Genomic DNA, 16,645 nt, shown 5'->3' with positions numbered 1-16,645 from the left:
GTGGGGTGGGGGCTGGGAGGTGAAGCTGTTCTCCAGGTCTGAAGGACCTAGGGGCCTCAATGCAGAAATTCAGGGACACCTCATATAGAAACAATTTGCACGGTGCTGGGCTAAACAGCTTTTTCCTTACAAATGTGTTTTCATCTGTAGAATTTCCATGTGGACAAGAAAAAGAGGTTCTTATTTGGGGTATCATTTTAGTTGGTGAGTTAAATTCGCAGCTAACTAAACCACCAACCCCCAGAACTCCTCTCGAGTCTGTTTTCTTCAGAAGTGCTGAGGGCTGCGTGGTGGGGTGGTCTGAGGAGCAGGGAGCTGGCCTCTCCTGGCAGTTGACAGGGGGCAGCTGGGCAGCTGTGCACTAGGCTGCCCTTGTGAGGCCTCCTTCTTGTCTGGGTATTGGCGCGTCTCCCTTTAGCTGAGCATGAAGGTTTCCCAGACTGTCAAGGCTACTCCAGGCTCCCGTTGGCATAATGTATTTTCAGCTGTCCTCCCTAGATCTGACCCAAAGTATTTTTAGTAGTGAATTCACTAGTTCTGAGTGTGTAATTTTGTTTCTTGCATATACCAGTAATACTTTTGGTAAAAAGGTTCAATTATTACACATAGGCGAGGAAAGTCTCCTCAGAAAGTTGAGGACACATGTCAGCCGTGTTTGTCCAACATGCAGTCATATTACACTGCTCTGGGACTTCTTTTAGAACGCATTTTGTCTGTCTGCCATGTGAGTCCCTGTGGACAACCTTATTTTTCAGTTGCAGAATCTCCCAGGTTTGTCTCCTGTACCAGAATCTGTAATCTGAGAGTGGGTTCTTTGCAGTTTTTGTTTCATCAGCGAAACCACGATGACCATCTTTGAACAAATAACTGTGCGTTGCTCTGGGAGTGTATTAAACAATGATTGCCCAGTTTACAACGCCAGTAACATTGTTCTTTTACTTTGCATTTCTTTGCTTATTCAAAAGTTGCAACTTTGATGGTGACTGGCCTTCCCTAGTGCCTGGGGAGAAAACCTAAAATAAGGTGCTGTTCCCCTCCCAGCTGGAACAACCCATCTGTGTTGCCCTTCATTAGAAGAGAGAGAAAACAGGATCCATGGAGATTGGATTCCCCAAGTGGGGATTTAAGGACAAAATGGGACCAAGTGAATCATGGGGAGGAGCAGGAGAGTTGTTGGTAATCTGCCGAAACGCCCAGGGCCCACTTCAGGTCTAAGGTGTTGGGGCTGCAGCCTTCCCCAGGAGTCAGCTCACTGACAGCTTTATTAAAAAGTCCATTTCATCGTGTCTCGACACAAATGGTGTGAGAGTTGTTAACAGAACTTTTGTGGGGGTTGAGTGAGTTTGGACTGACTGCTGGACTTAGCGGTGGGTGCTCACAAGTAAGCTCTGTTTGGTATTCGGCCACTTCAGCCAGCAGACAGCTGGGCTCCAGCTCCAGCAAGTCTGCTTGGGAATGTAAGTGCCATTCTGAAAAGAAACACACACGTCTAAGTGCTATGCGGGGTTTAATGAGCATGGTGTGCTAAGCTGAGCGAGCTGTGGGTGTTGGAATTTAGCCTTTTTTACACACACAGGTTTTAAAAACCTCTCCTGTTGCCTCCCACCAGCTTATTTGCAGGTGTCTTCCCTCGGATGGCAGCCATCAGTCTAGGAGGTTTCATCTTTCTTGGTGCTTACGACCAAACTCGCAGCTTCCTGTTGGAACTTGGCAGAGAGCGCCCCTGAATCAGAGATGGCCCCTCCCTTCAAGAAAGGACCCTGCTGTGAGAAGAGTTTCCCTTCCAGTGAGCAGCTGTCCAGCCATCTGAACAACGGGAAGTCCAGTCCCGCTCGGGTTACAACATGGAGGACATGTCTTCCGCGCTGCAGGGTGGCTGGGGTGACGTCATCGGCTCGTTTGCCAGAGTTGAGAGAGAAAATGATGTCCACAGCGGTACTTTGAACATTTTTTTCCTCAACCCCTTAATAAATAAGCATGGTAATGCTGAGTCCAGGCCCTTTCAGAGCCTTCATTTGATCTGTATCTGATCTTTCATTTCCTGCCACCTGATAGTGGAGTCAGCCAAAGGCAGAGATGCTTACAGTTTTAAGAGAATGGCTAGAAGGAGACTTAGGGAAAAGGCTGGGGATGTGGGCGGGTTTTTCCCCTGGGTTAATTCTAGTTGCATCAGCTTACAGCTTTGTGTAAAATGAACTACAGGTGCACGGCAAGCATCCTTGCTGGGTAACCAAGCTGCTGGTCTTAATGACCATCAGATTTCACCTATAAACACACTTGTATTATTTTACAGAGAGGTGTCCAGCTGCTCATGTGGTGTCTCGTGAGAGAGAACCCAGTCTCGGCTCAGTGACTAGGTGGGCCGTCAATGACCTCTCTCACTGTTTCAGACTCAGAGCAAGGGCTGGGGCTGGCTTTGGAAATAGGGTGGTTTCATCCTTCCTAATCAGTAAGGTTCATTGTTAGGAATTTTAAGCTCTACACTGGAAATCGAAGAGACAAAGTAAGGTCACCATTCTGGAGCTTGACTAATAAGCTCCAGGTGTTAGAAAAATTCAGAGAGAAATCTTAGGAATCTGGTGCTGGCATGTCTTCCCTGGAGCAATAGTATATAGTTGCTTTGACTAAGTTTTTTTTCCTTTTCAAGAAGTGAAAGGGTAATTAATTGGGGCAGGATGACTCCCTTACAAAGGCAGTCTCTGGAATTTAACCAGCCGTGCTTCATCCTGTTTATGTAGGTATAAAACAACCCACCACACACTTAACATGTTATAAATGAACCTTTATTAAAGACACTTCAATGCCATTTGTTAGACACTTCAATATTTTACATGTTTTTCAATGTACATTGTACCAAAATTTCTATAAATAAATAACTTTGTACATAAAAGTAATACTTCCTCTTTCACATTGCCTCTCAGAAGCAGCAAATTCACATATTTTGTGGAAGTAACAATCAGTTAACTGTTGAGAACAGAACTCTAGATGTGCTTACCTTTTGGAACAGTGGTGACACCTGGCAGTGAAATTTAACATAGGTAAGTAACCATTCCATCAACACGTCCCCCTTCAGCTTTTTGGCTAAAGGAACTTGGCTTTCTGAGATTTTTAAGGACCTTGTTTCAATGTAATTTTTCCTGAAATACACATTGGCACTCACAAGATGGTTAGCAACAGGTCTCAAAAAAAAGTGCAAAAATCCCCAAAACCCAGGACGAGGGGCTGATCTCTGAGAGTCCAAGCCCGGGGCCATCTGGGCGAGGGAAGGACAAGGCCAGGCGTGCTCTGGATCCTCAGTAGAGACATATGAGCCCTGAAAAGCGAGGGCTCGGGTTTTTTTCTCCCCTAAGGCCAATGTAATATTAATTATGTCTGCAGAACTACATCACTATTGAAAAATCCACAGGTATTGACACCACCAGCAGCCTCTATCTTATTAAAAAGCCTCAAATGACCATTGAATGATACTGACAAGACCACATCTGCCTTTCTCACAGAAGGAAGAAAGGCATCCTAATTGTTGGAACCAATTGCTTGTAGTGGATTAACCACCTGTATTCCACCTGTTAGAGAAAGAACTTAAACCTACGAGAACGCCTTCACCGTGAAGGAATGTGACGTCTGCCCCTCCGAGCTCTACGGGGAGGTCCCCGCAATGCTGTCCACACACAAGCAACCATAACAGGAAGCTGCTTCCACTGCAAACACAGCCTCTGGTGGTAAAGCATCCCAGGGTCTGCACCAAGCCAGGGCGCCTCCTTTCCACCCACCACCAAAACCTCCTGTGAACAAATGTGGTTTGTAGCTTCAAGGAACTCCATCCATGCATTAAGGCACCAGAACTATCCCCCCCTCCAAAATTAAACAGCAACCAGGTATGAAAAATAATATTGTCAACATTGTATGATTTTTGTTAACCATGCACTAAAGATTAAAATAGCCTCTGAAAAGATATATATAATATATGTGGCATCTCTGAGACTCTTATGTACAGGGGTACCCAGCACTTCTCTACCTTCTGCTCACGCTAGCCTCTTGCATTTCTGTGCTTCCCCTGCAAGCCCTTCCAGACTCTGGCCGCTCCACGTGGAGGGGAGAACTGTGCACAGATCAGTGGCGCCCGAAGCATCAGTGGCGCCCGAGGCCAGGCTCCCTCGTGACCTCACCCACCGCTCCTGCAGGCGCCACGAGAGCCGAGGGGGACAAGTCCTAGCTTTTCGGCGCAAACAGCAGTGGCGCGCTCCGTCTCCCGGGGGACTGTCTTGTCAGGGGGGTGGACTCGGAACCAGAGTCACAGGCTTGGGGGATGTGTCCGTTGGAAAGAAGCAAGTGCTGGCCTTCACCGGGCACGTCAGGGGAGCCCGAGGTGGCGTCCGCGAGCTCAGGCTTGCCTGCAGTTAACACAGATGAAGGCTGGAGGTCTAATGAGTCCGGCTCACACAGCCGTGCTAGAGTCCAAGAGGATGCCCCTAGGAGGGGAGAAAGGAGAGGCCACGTCAGCCCGGCCACACACCACTGGAGGGCGACCCCCGGGGGACAGCGCCTTACCTTTGCCATCGAGAGGCGCCGCGGGCCTCTTCAGGGCGGCCCGCGTTCTGTCGTGGTTACTGGGGTAGAGGGGCCCCCTGCTCGCATGCAGTGGAGAGTGCGGGTGCTCACTCGAGCTGGGCTCCTGGCTGCTCGAGGTTCCTGGCTGTCTGCTGTCCCCGGGCTGAAGGCGGCAGGCGGGCTCCTGGGGGTAACTGAGCGCGTCGGCGCTGCAGTCACCGCACCCCGTTGGGCCGCCGCGCTCTGTGGATGAGACGGAGAACCATCACTAGACTACTCTGTAAGGCCCAAGCCCTGCTCTCGTCACCCTCCGTAGACACCTCCCCTCCCAAGTCCGTTCACAGAAGGATGACTGTGGCCAGCACCAAGCTACTCGTGAAGAACAGAGGTCTTCCACGTTGAAATGCTTCAGATCAATTTCTTAATCAGAGTGTGAACTGATACACTGATCCCAGGGGAAAATCCGGTGTGCACGAGGTGTTGTGCAGTGCCAGCCATCTCTTGAACAATTAGACACCTAGTGTCAGAGTGGCCCTGGTAAAGAAGCACCTCTGTCACTTAAAAATCTAAACTCAGGCTTAACACACCATAGTATCACTTAAGAGACCTATTCTGGGATTTAAAAAGAGCCAGGCCACACTGCCTGTTTATAGAGTAAGTGCCAAATTCTGAGATGGTTTGACATCAATTATTTGTCTCCCCCCACAACTTTCCTGTAGCGAGTGGGTCAACTCAAATTTTGACTTCAAGAGCTAAATACTTTTTCCTGAGGAAAGCTGCTCGTACCCATTGTCCTCTGGGGGCCGGGTGGGCCGTCAGCCTTCTCCCCCACTTTCCAGGGCTCCTTGGTGAACCCGACGCACAGCTTGGGCTGCCTGCACAGAACACCGTGAGCTTCCACCTCGGGAAAGAGGCCTGCGTCTCTTGGACAAACACCTGCAACAGACTCCCATCCGGTTAGACGCCCTTCCTCTGAGGTGGGCTTAGCGCTTCAGACGACGCTGTGTGAAAAGAGCGGGCAAGGCAGCCAGCACAGCGACACTACTTGAGAGGTTCCTCCCAGGGGTTTGTTCCTGGGCTGATAACCCAGAGGTCCAACGAGGCCCCTTTTCTAACACTGCCTTCACACCAGGCAGGCAATGGTGCCATGACGGTGAGCACTTCTTGTTTGGATAAACTCACTCCCCCACCCCGTTCCTGGGGGCACTTCCTACTCTGAGACTGAAGAGCAGGCCTGGGCAGTCTCCCTGCTCCAGGAATGCGGGTGGGGGGTGTGTCTGAAGTGGTCTCGTCTTTGCTGCTCTTCCTGCAGGCAGTCCTACCTTATCCGGATTAGGAGATGGTAAACCCAACAGAGACCTGGTGGAACTTGCACAGGTTAAGTCCCTGAAGACCCACCAGCAGACTTGAGTCATCCAAGCTGCAGGGTCCCCGTGCTTAAGAGGATGCACCTGGGCTGAGGCCCTACCGTTGCTCTCCAGATGCCCGTTGGCCTGGTGGCCACCTTCCGTCCTGACCACAGTCTCCTGTCGGTCCGAAAGTGTCCCCTGAGAAGAGAGGTAGCTTGGGACATCTGGGGGCACGATGGTTTCATCTGCAAGGAGACAAGATGGTCACACACCAGGGGTCCTGATCCTTTGTGGTGACGGCACAAGCAGACGTGGGCACCGGGGAGCCGCTGTCAAGCTGTGCCCTGGAAGCCCTCCTGGCACCTGCTTAGCCTGACTTTACCCAGCCATTGGGAGAGTGTCTGTCTCCCTTCTCATCACCATGCCCCAAGAGAAAAATGGCCCGGTGAAATCCCTGCAGCCACAACCCACACAGCAGCAAAGCCCAAAGCTCAGAAAACTGCACAGTTCGTAATGGACTTGCATTGAGAGTATTCCCATTAAAATGTGCTATTCTCCAAAGATGACATGGTGTCATTCTCTAGCCTCCTTCCCAAACATCCTGGCCGTTCCCCTCCCCAGCGAGTCGCCGCAGCGGCTCACCTGTGTTCGTGACGCTGTACTCCTCGCTCTTCTTCCTGGTCTGGTAGATGATGCACACCCAGACGAGGGAGGTGAGCACGATGCTGCACACCACGGCGATGGTGAAGATGCCCACGGTGGTGCCGTCCTTCCTGCAGCCCGGGGTGGGCAGGACGCTCAGCTGGCTGTGCGCGCGCTCCGTGCCCAGCGCGTTGGACATCTCACAGGTGTAGCGGCCCGCGTCTTCCAGCACCACGTTCTGAACGACCAGCAGCTGGTTGCCAGGGGTGAAGTGGTGGCGTTCGGTGAGGCTCAGGGGCTGGTCCCCCTTGAGCCAGGTGATGCGGGGCGGAGGGCTGCCGGCCGCCTTGCACTGCAGGGCCACTGTTTCTCCCACAGACACCACGCGGTCCTCCAGCGGCACTGCCAGGGACGGGGTCTCTGCAAGAAAGTAGGGGTGTCACCGTTTCTCTGTGGGCCTCGGCTGTTCTAGGTCTGTCTGTCTTCTGGAACAAGGACAATCCAACGCGTCATGCAGTGCCATCTGGGAGCTTTTATCAGAGTGGCTAGGTTTTCTACCAGAGGGACTAAGCCGTGCTGTCTGGGGATGAACTGACCTCAAGCCACAGAACCCCCATGGTTCTCACACTGCCCGGTGACAGGCTCATGTCTGTCCCTCTTGACCCACCTTGCCTGCCTGAGGAGAGGGCAGTTCTTCAGAGTCTCACACCTAAGCTCTGTGGAGACTAATTCAATGGCTTTTTTTGTTTGTTTTTTTAAGAGAAGGAACCACTTGTTTTGCTTAAAGTAAAAACCGCCTCTTGCACTCCCCCACCCCAGGCTTCACAGGACAGTCTGAGAACCGTGCCTCTAGGTCCCTATGATGTGTAAGAAAATCTCTCCCTCACACACATACACACATACTCAGCGTACCAACCTAGGACAGTCAGGGTGGCGTTGGCCGAAACGGAGCCAGCCGAGTTCTGGGCGGTACAGCTGTAAACCCCCATGTCGTCTATCTTTACATCCGTGATGAAGAACACGTCGTCGTCCGGCATGACGTGCATGCGGCGCTCCCGAGCGGCAGGGAAGTCTGTGCCTCCGTCCTTCTGCCAGGCGATCTGGGGGTTGGGGTGGCCGGTGGCGGCACATTCGAGGCGGGCCGTGGTGCCAGTCCGGATGGCGATGTCATGGGGCATCTTGGTGAAGGAAGGGAACACTGCAGAGCAGACAGAGTCGTCTGTGGAACGCTGCGTGCAGAGGCTGGGAGCAGCTTCTGTCGGACTGACTCCCCCACTCCCGAGTGTCAGCTCGCCACTCACTGCCCTTCGTGCAGCGTCTGCCTAGGACCACCCCCACCAGAACCAGGAGCAGGGCTTTCTGAGTGCCGCCGACTGCTCCTGCCGCACAGGCAGCAGTTATCACTTCCTCTCATTGCGCACACAAGGTTGGCTTGGACCCCTTCAATGGAAGGTTCCCCTGAAACATTGTCCTACTGTCTGTTCTGTGGTGACGTCTGAATAGGGATACCCCATAAGTGCCAGGGCCTGATGCCTACCTGCCTGCTTTGGTCACCCTGAGGGAGCCTGAAAAACAAGGACATCTGCTCCTGCCAGGTGCTATGGCAGGGAACGTGACATGCCTTCACCCTGGAGAAGGCAAGAGGTTGGCTCTTCCGTCTTGAAGAAAGCCCATTTAGGAACCTTGGTGCTAGAACCATTTAACTAGATTTACTAAATCAAGAGAATCTTGCTACGTTGCAGGGCAGAGTGCTATTAACTGCTCAAGCTATCTACCTCTCTCTACCGTAAACTCACTACAAGAAACAGCAGCCCTGAAGAGAGCCATCTTGACAGGCTCTAGAGCTGGCTGCCGAGTAAAAAATCCTTGTCAGACATCCGCAAGACCGTTCTGCTCCCGGGTCACTGGCCCACAGCTCACTGGCCTGGCCACCAGCCCCAATGCTGGGCTGTCTCCTTGGAGGGCAGCTGCTTCCCCAGCATTGGGGTGCACTTGGAATCTGGCTGCCAGGCATCTTGGGCTGAGGAGGATAATAAGTGGTGGGTGGGGGTGGGGAGAAAATACAAGATTTGGCCTTACCTACAATCTACTTTAATGAAAGTGAAGTGAAAGTCGCTCAGCCGTGTCTGACTCTTCGTGACCCCATGGACTCTATAGTCCATGGAATTCTCCAGGCCAGAATACTGGGAATGGGTAGCCTTTCCCTTCTCTAGGGGATCTTCCTGACCCAGGGATTGAGCCCAGGTCTTGCGCATTGCAGGTGGATTCTTTACCAGCTGAGCCACAAGGGAAGCCTACTTTACATAATAACTGCATTAAAAAAACATCATCCCAAAAGAATCCACTGAGAATAAACCCTACAATCTGCTATTCCTGAGCCCAAGCCAGGCCACAGCGTGTGACAGAATGACGCCTCCCATCTTAGTCATTTTCAGATGGATGACAGAGCAGGCCCCGAGCGTGGCCTGCAGGAATCGGACTCCCAGGAAAAGGCGGCGTACCATGCACGGTGAGCTTGGCCTTGTGCGAGTAGGAGGAGCCGAAGTGGTTGGTGATGACGCACTGGTAGCGGCCCTCGTGCGCGAAGGTGAGGCGGCGCAGGTGCAGGACAGTGGTATACTCCATCACCTCCCCGTCCTGCGCGCGCACATGGGCGAAGTTCTCCATGTCGGCGTTGGCCAGAGCCTCGTTGTCCTTCTTCCAGGCGAACGTCATCGGGGAGCTGCTGCTGCTGGCGGCCGAGCAGGTGAAGCGGACGTCCTTGCCCACCACGGCTGTGATGGTCTCTGGCTGAGTGATGATCTGGGGCTTTGGCAAGTCATCTGGGGTGAGAAGAGCCAGCTGTAAGGCACTGGGGCCCCTTCAGGACATCGGGACCAGCTGCAGTTCTCGCGAACAAGAAACTCAGACCTCAGCGGCTCCCTGAGCACCCTCAGCTCTACCAGATACGGTCAGGGATGTGCACTGTGGTTATCTGACCATATCTAGTAACAGCTCCATGAACAGTGATCCCTCCGTGATCACTCCCCTTGATTACAGGCACATCCACCAGTGCTCAGTTATCAAACAGTCCTCAACTTCCCTAAGGCTGCAGCTTTACTCATTGTCAGAGCAAACTCACAGAGCATCGTGAACCACTCTGAATGCAGAGCGCCCCCGCCCCTCAAACTTTACTCCAAAGGGAGTAGGGTATGAAGTACCTCCAGAACATCACTTACTTCCCTGGTAGCTCAGTTGGTAAAGAATCTGCTTGCAATGCCGGAGACCCGGGTTTTGATCCCTGGGTCGGGAGATCCCCTGGAGAAGGGGATGGCTACTCACTCCAGTTTTCCTGCCTAGAGAATCCCATGGACAGAGGAGGCTGATAGGCTACAGTCCATGGGGCTGCAAGAGTTGTACCCAACTTAGAGACTAAACCGCCACCACCAGAACATCAGAATAATGGCTTGTGAAAATGGGCACCTCTATTAAAACAGTGAGACCATTAGCAAAAATGATCACCGTCAGCTTTTTTGGAATCTTAGGAAATAACTGGTAACAACCCATGGAGTGTTGCTTCAAGAAAACACTTGAAGAAAAGTGACCTTTCTGGCATAACTTACCCGAGGTCCCACTTCTCTCTCCCCCGCTCTATGGCAGCATTAAAACCCCACAAGCCTAGTAACTTGTGAGGTGAGCAGGATGGGCTGGGCACACCCACAGAGCTGCATTTACTTGACCTGGTCCAGTCTGCTCAGCAAGGGGAGCCCCGGCCCCTGGGCATGTGGTAAAAATAACCAGCAGTCAGTGCTGAGGCAGGAGTATTAGTTGGAACCATTAAGAGGGGTGGCCAGAAGATTGCAAAGGAAATTGGGTGAGTGAAATGTCACCAGTGGGCTCTGAAGAGGCTCAGTACATTTCTGAGGACCTAGAAGGCCACCGGCACGTGCAGGACTAGGCATGTGCCCAGGAAAGAGCTGAGAGGGTGCATATTTCTTCCCTGTGACCCGCACTGAAGATCAAACAGGAAGTGATGGCACATCCCCAACACACACATGTTCACAGACCGTGAAGACTTGAGATGGCAGTACTCCCGAAATTAATCTAGAGGCTCAGTGCAACCCGTTTCAAAATCCCAGCTATCTCTATTGCATAAATTGACAAGATTATGGGGACATTGGAGGGAGCCATAAGAGTGAAAAGAACCTTCAACAAGACCAAAATTGGAGGACTATGTACAAGCTAATAAAATTGTGAAACTCTCAAAGGAAAACCTAGGTGTAAATCTTTGTGACCTTGTCTGTGGTAATAACTTCTTAAGATAATGACATCAAAATATAAATGACAAAAGAAAAAATTAGACAATCAAAATTTAAAAAACCTAACTAGCCCACAGAATGGTAGAAAATACTGGCGTATCTTAATCCTGCTGAGGATTTAGTATCCAAAATACATAATGAACTCTTGTAACTCAACACTGAAAAGATAAATGACCAATTAAAACATGGGCACAAGATGTGAGTAGCCAGTTTTCCAAAGCAGACATACATATAGGTCCGATGATATGCATATGAAAAGCTCAACCTCATTAGGGGAATGCAAATCAAAACAACAATGAGATTCTACTTCATATCTACTAGTCTAGGTAAAACTGAAAAGGCAGTAACAAGTGTTGGACAGGGGAGCTTGGCGTGCTGCAGTCCATGGGATCACAAAGACTCGGACACAACTTTGTGACTGAACAGCAAGTGTTGAGAAAGGGAAACGAGACTCCTCATGCATTGCTTGGGGGCGTGTGAAGGGGTACAGCCACTTTGGGAAACAGTTTGGCAGCTCCCATATGACCCAGCAATTCCATTCCTGGTATAAACCCAAGAGATTGTACATAAAAACTTGTACATGAATTCTCACAGCAGCATTACGTATAGTAAACAAAAGGTGGAAAGCAACCTGATGAATGGCTAAATAAATGGATAGCCATGCATTAGAATATTTGTTCAGCCACTTAAAAAATAATGAAGGACCGACACATGGTGGGCAGGGGTGGGGGGAGGAAGACAAAAAAACTACACTAAGTGAAAAAGGCTAGTCACAAAAGACTATATGTAGGATTGCGGTTATGCAAAACACCCAGAATAGGGAAATCCTAGCGACCCGAGGCACAGGAGTGGTGGGGAACATGTTTAGTTTCTTTTATGGGTGATGAAAATGTGAAATTAGTGGTGAAGGTTACACGATGACTCCATATTTTAAACACCATTGACTTGTACATTATTTAGAGGGGTAAACTTTATATGTAAATCATACTTCTCTTTTAAAAAATAGCTTTAGTGAAATTCAGCTTTTTTGCAATAGCATCCACCTGTTTCAAGTGGACAGCTGATGCTTTTCAGTATGCTCACAGGCATGTGCACCCGCATCACAGTCCATTTTCAGAACATTTTCATCAGCTCAGAAGGGAACTTTGCATCTTTTAGCTATCATCCCTCTCCCTCCACCCCTCCCCAGCCCTAGGAAACCAACTAATCTACTTTCTACCTCTAAGAGGTTTTCCTAGTCTGGACATTAAACATAAATGGAATCATACACCATCTTTTGTGACTGACTTGTTTCACTCAGATTGCTTTTCATGACCTAATAATAGTCCTAATTGTATGCTTATACCACATTTTATTTATCCACATAGGCATGTGGGTTTCCACTTTTTGGCTAGTATGGATAATAGTGCTATGAACATTCACGTACAAGCTTTGCTGTGGGCATATATTTTGTTTCTCTTTGGAACTTAGCTAGGAGTGGAACTGGTGGTTCATATAGTATCCGTGTTCAACGTTTTTCAAAACAGCTACACCATACGGCATTCCCACCCGACGCGTAGGTGGCTTTGGGGTTCTCCCCATTCTCACCAACCCTTGTTGGTGTCTGACTTGGATTCTAGCTCCTAGTGGGTGTGAAGTGATTACATTTCCATTTTATTAAAAAGGAGTGGGAGATTCCCACAGAGCTTGAAATTTTGATCTCTGCCAAGTGTTTCCATGATTCCCACTAGTACTTGATGACTGTCTGCTGGAAGCCTGAGCGAAAACGTGACGGCAGGTCTGAGAAACTGGTCCCGAGTGCTGCAGCCCAGGACCCACCTGCCCGGGCCACAGGCCAGAGACTGGGCACAGCATGTCCCAGGTCCTGCCTCGGCTCGTAGTCACCAGGAAAGACGATGCCCCGTAGTGGGCCAGAGGAGGAAGGGGGCAGAAAGTGCAATTTCAGGGAGCTCTACGAGAACAGAATGGTCAGGGACCAGGAATCTGAGAACAGTGGGGGTCGCGGCTCTTCCGTGCTAGAATGGGAGCCAAGCACGTGGTCCCCGTGAGAAACACCGACGGTAAGGACGGCTGGTTCGGGGGCTGCTGCCACACCGCCGGACTGGGTCAGGAGGAAGGCAGGCAAGCCTGCTGTCAGAAGTGGTGGAGGTGGTGGCAGGTGGATGTGTGGAAGGCGGGCACCTCTATCTTGACATCCCCAGGCGCACTGCTTACTGCTGTGCCCAAAAGCAAGAGAGAGAAGTGCACCACGGGGGTCCCCAGACCCTACCTTTGGGAGCTCCTTCCCGGGAATGTCACCCCCAAGGCTCCGGGCAGACCAGGGGGACAAGAGGCAGCAAGACGCACACTTGCCTGGCACTTACACTCCTACAGCAGAAACCAGCAACGACTCGAAGTTCACGTCTTGCTGTGACTACACCTTCCTGACCACGAGGCTGCGTATCCCTGCATGGTGCCTGTGTACACGTGCATGTGAGCAGGCGTGTGTGTCTATCTGTTCGGGTGCTCACCATTTCCTGTGCTCTCTGCAACCAAACCTGGATCCTGACCACCCCTCGTCAAAAAGATGGCAGGACCAACATGCCATCAGAAAGAAACAAAAGCTACAAGTGCGATTCCAGTGCTTTGGAGACGCAGCAAGAGTGCAAGTCAACACGAAGGAATTACTTTTACTGCAGCAACTGTTCTCCTGAGACTCGTTCTTCCTGTATTTAACCTTTCATTCTTGGGGTTGGAAAGAAACACACAGGAAAACCCAGCCTCGTACGCCGAGTAAATTTGCAGCTAAGCCTGGGCACCAGCGCCGTCCTGAAACAACACAGCCACCTTCCTGTAACTGATTATTCGCCGGGTAACTGAACCAGCTCCTGCTCGCCCCTGATTAAATGCATGCACTCCGACAACCACATAATGAGGCGATGGCCCCGTAAATATGACGTGTGGTTTCGGTGGGAAATGAACTGTATCCAGCAGCTGACAGGTCACCGCGGGCTGGGCTGACTCTCAGCACAGCAGTCCCTCCCGTAATGAAGCTTCGCCCGGCCTCCGTGCCCTTGGTGAAAAAGAAAAACACCAAATTACAAAGACTGTCTTACCGCACACAAAACTCTCCGGCGGCACAGAGAAGATGCTCTGGCCCTTCAGCGCCTCTGGGTGGGCACAGGTGGCCGTCACAAAGCCCTGCAGTGTCCTGCCCAGCAGCCAGGGGGGCAGCCACTTGAGCTGGCAGTCGCACAGGAAGCTGTCGCTGCTGATGTGTCTGAAAGCGAGACGATGAGACGAAAGGGTCATGTGAGGTGTGACTGCACAGAAGGGACAGCCCCCTACCTGTGCCTGGCATGACCCTCCCCTCCAGCCAGCTCTGGCTGCGCATGTCGGCAAGCTCGCGTGGGAGTTTTCTCACGGTTCCTCTCAGTGACCTAGAGCTGTGCGTACAGTCTACCTGGAGACTGTGAACAGCAGCTTCTCGCTCAGCGGTTTAGACTCTGTGTCATGAACAAGCCATGGTGACGCTGACCCTGCTGGTCTAAGGCCCACACTTCAGGCAGCCGCTATGTAGACATCACATGTGTTCTATCTGCGACAGCCACCGCTCTCAGGGGACCCCAGGGACGCAGTCTCCTGGCCTCCGACCATCCAGATGGGAACAGCATGGCCTATAAGTCACTTAGTTGTGTCCCACTCTTTGTGACCCCATGGCGTGTAGCCCGCCAGCCTCCTCTGTGCATGGGGCTCTCCAGGCAAGAATACTGAGTGGGTTGCCATGCTTTTTCCCACCCTCATATAGGACAGACTTGGAGCTTCCAAGCTCAATCCAAGAGTGAGATCTAAATGCTGAGACAAGTCTCAAGAAGGGCTCTTTTCCTATATGACTGCTGTGTTTTTATCTGGCGGAGCTACAGGTTTTGTTGCGTCCAAATGTCAGCCTCGCCAGCGCGCTCCCCTCTTGTTTGTATATTTATCTCCACACCAGCGCTGGTCAGGAGGCCGGCAGGAATCGGCTCCGCTCCCTAAATAGTGCTTGTGAGTTAATTGCCACTGCCCAGGGAGCATGAGAACGCACAAGCTGGGTTTTGTGAGGCTCCAACCAAAACAGAGAATATTTTCTTTTTCATTTCTCAGCAACTACGGATAAGCTTTTTCAACAGAAATCGGAATCGCCATCTCAGCGGACATTCCTTCCTGAGGAGTCACCAGAAGAAAAGTCAGCCGAGGAGCAGACCTGCCCTGTTCCTGGAAGACCTCGGGCCGTGAGCTGGAGGTCAGCCTGCCACGAGAGTGGAGACGGAGGGCTTATTCCATGGGCTTCCCTGGAATACGCGGTCCAGGTGCATGGTGATAAAAGGGGTTGCTGAGATGCTCAGAAACTCCAGCAATGTCACACGGGCCACTGTTAGAGCAACACCTGTCCGCCACCCTGGCCTCCCCCCTCCATGTTCCGTAGCCCCTTCTTCATTTTCCTGTATGTCACTCAGCCTTTGAATGAGCAGAGAAGCCATCAAATCAGTCAACAGCAAGGCGGGATGAACCTGAAGGCAGAGAACCCACGGCTGACAAAATATATAAAACCTGTTCTTTGCTCCCATTCCTCACCATTCCCAGATGAGCTGGGCATCTTCACTTATTAAAATAATTTGGGGAAGTGATTTCTCAAGACTGAAATAACTGAGATCTGAGCCATTATAACTGGGATATTGCCCATGTTACACCTTAACATCAACACTAGGTTTTGTATCTGTATTTGATGGGGGTAGGGCTATGCTTAGCGCTGTCTGTAGAGTTGCTCGGTTGCAGGGTTCTCATAGGTGCTGCTCTGTTGAGGGTTTCCTAAGGTGCCAGGAGGGCCCTCACAGCTGAGCATGGACAAACAGCCAATTCCCACCCCACATCTGGAGAGTTCCCTGGAACAGTGGTTGTAGAGGTGCCACCAGGCACCAGAAAACTGTTCAGCACGGGTGAAGAGCAGAAAGGGGCTCCCCACTGTTGGTAGGCCATCCGGAGTGGCTGCCCCTTCCCACAGGGAGGCTTGGGCACCCCACATGGATGTCTAAGGGAGACACTGGCCATCACTGGGAGCCTTTAGGCCTTCATTTTGGGGACAGGGATGTGTTTCATTTGAACCACACAAACAAACTGGAGAAAACACACCTGACTTTTCTCCCTGATCAGAAACGTTTTTGGAAAGGGTTAAACCTCATGTCACACATGCAAAGCATTTGTTGGCCCAGCTTCCTGGAGAATTTCACCTCCTCCTCCCATTAAAACCTCTGCAGATGGAAGCCTCGAGACCTTAGAAGACAGTGGGTGCTCAGGATGGACAGAAGGCTGTCCTAGAGAATTTAGGACTAACAGGACAGAAGGAGAGACATGGAGGCAGACGCTGGGGAAACCGACCTCTCCTCCACACACACACCACCTCCAAGACCAGGCCTAGCCTGAAAGGCCAGACTGCGGGGGTCATTGGTGACCCCAAGACTCTGCAGCTCCCTGCTGCTAACAAGCACGGCCGTCCTGGGCTCCCGCCTTGCAGCCACCCCAGCACTCTGCTGGCTTCCATCATGCATTTTCGTGACTCCAACTCCAAGTGTGTTTCTAATCATTGCTTGTGGAAATTTACCCAGAGGATGACTAAGTGCACGGCTCAACCTGCCTTGATCCAATGAGGGAAGAAAATGACCAAGTGGGATTACCCATTTCTCCCATCAGAGGGCTGGGCCCAGGGCCAGCCCCAGCTGGGTACATGCAGGAACTGGTGGGAAGCATAGGCAGGGGCCCAGGCTGAGCCTCCAGAACCAAAAGCAGCATCTG

General features: G+C 51.3%; 2 protein-coding genes across 9 annotated transcripts in view; one reads left to right on the top strand and one right to left on the bottom strand.

The window, feature by feature from the left end:
- The window catches only part of SLC25A26 (solute carrier family 25 member 26), a 143,901-nt gene extending 139,951 nt beyond the window's left edge, over positions 1-3,950 (top strand). For 4 of the 7 annotated variants that reach the window (XM_069561849.1, XM_069561852.1, XM_069561851.1 and 1 more), the window contains one exon: positions 1,610-1,990. In XM_069561849.1, coding sequence (XP_069417950.1) covers positions 1,610-1,727 — 118 coding nt within the window. In that variant the 3' untranslated portion in view covers positions 1,728-1,990. Of the gene's footprint in view, positions 1-1,609; positions 1,991-2,921; positions 3,039-3,497 lie in introns of those variants that run through there. The other 3 variants (XR_011250896.1, XR_011250897.1, XR_011250898.1) reach the window with 1 other exon arrangement.
- LRIG1 (leucine rich repeats and immunoglobulin like domains 1) overlaps positions 2,768-16,645 on the bottom strand; it is a 114,162-nt gene continuing 100,284 nt past the window's right edge. The window contains exons 12-19 of one of the 2 annotated variants that reach the window (XR_011250895.1): positions 13,933-14,096; positions 9,041-9,361; positions 7,456-7,737; positions 6,540-6,959; positions 6,017-6,142; positions 5,335-5,484; positions 4,549-5,082; positions 2,768-4,469 (exon numbers count right to left, since the gene is read on the bottom strand). Coding sequence is in view for 1 of the 2 variants with exons in the window: in XM_069561847.1 (XP_069417948.1) it covers positions 4,210-4,469; positions 4,549-4,791; positions 5,335-5,484; positions 6,017-6,142; positions 6,540-6,959; positions 7,456-7,737; positions 9,041-9,361; positions 13,933-14,096 (1,966 nt within the window). In the remaining variant the exon portion in view is untranslated. The remainder of the gene's footprint in view (positions 4,470-4,548; positions 5,083-5,334; positions 5,485-6,016; positions 6,143-6,539; positions 6,960-7,455; positions 7,738-9,040; positions 9,362-13,932; positions 14,097-16,645) is intronic. The other variant, XM_069561847.1, reaches the window with a different exon arrangement.

Source organism: Ovis canadensis, chromosome 19, assembly GCF_042477335.2.
Source record: "Ovis canadensis isolate MfBH-ARS-UI-01 breed Bighorn chromosome 19, ARS-UI_OviCan_v2, whole genome shotgun sequence".
Lineage (NCBI taxonomy): Eukaryota > Metazoa > Chordata > Mammalia > Artiodactyla > Bovidae > Ovis > Ovis canadensis.
This window is presented reverse-complemented; position numbering and strand designations above follow the sequence as displayed.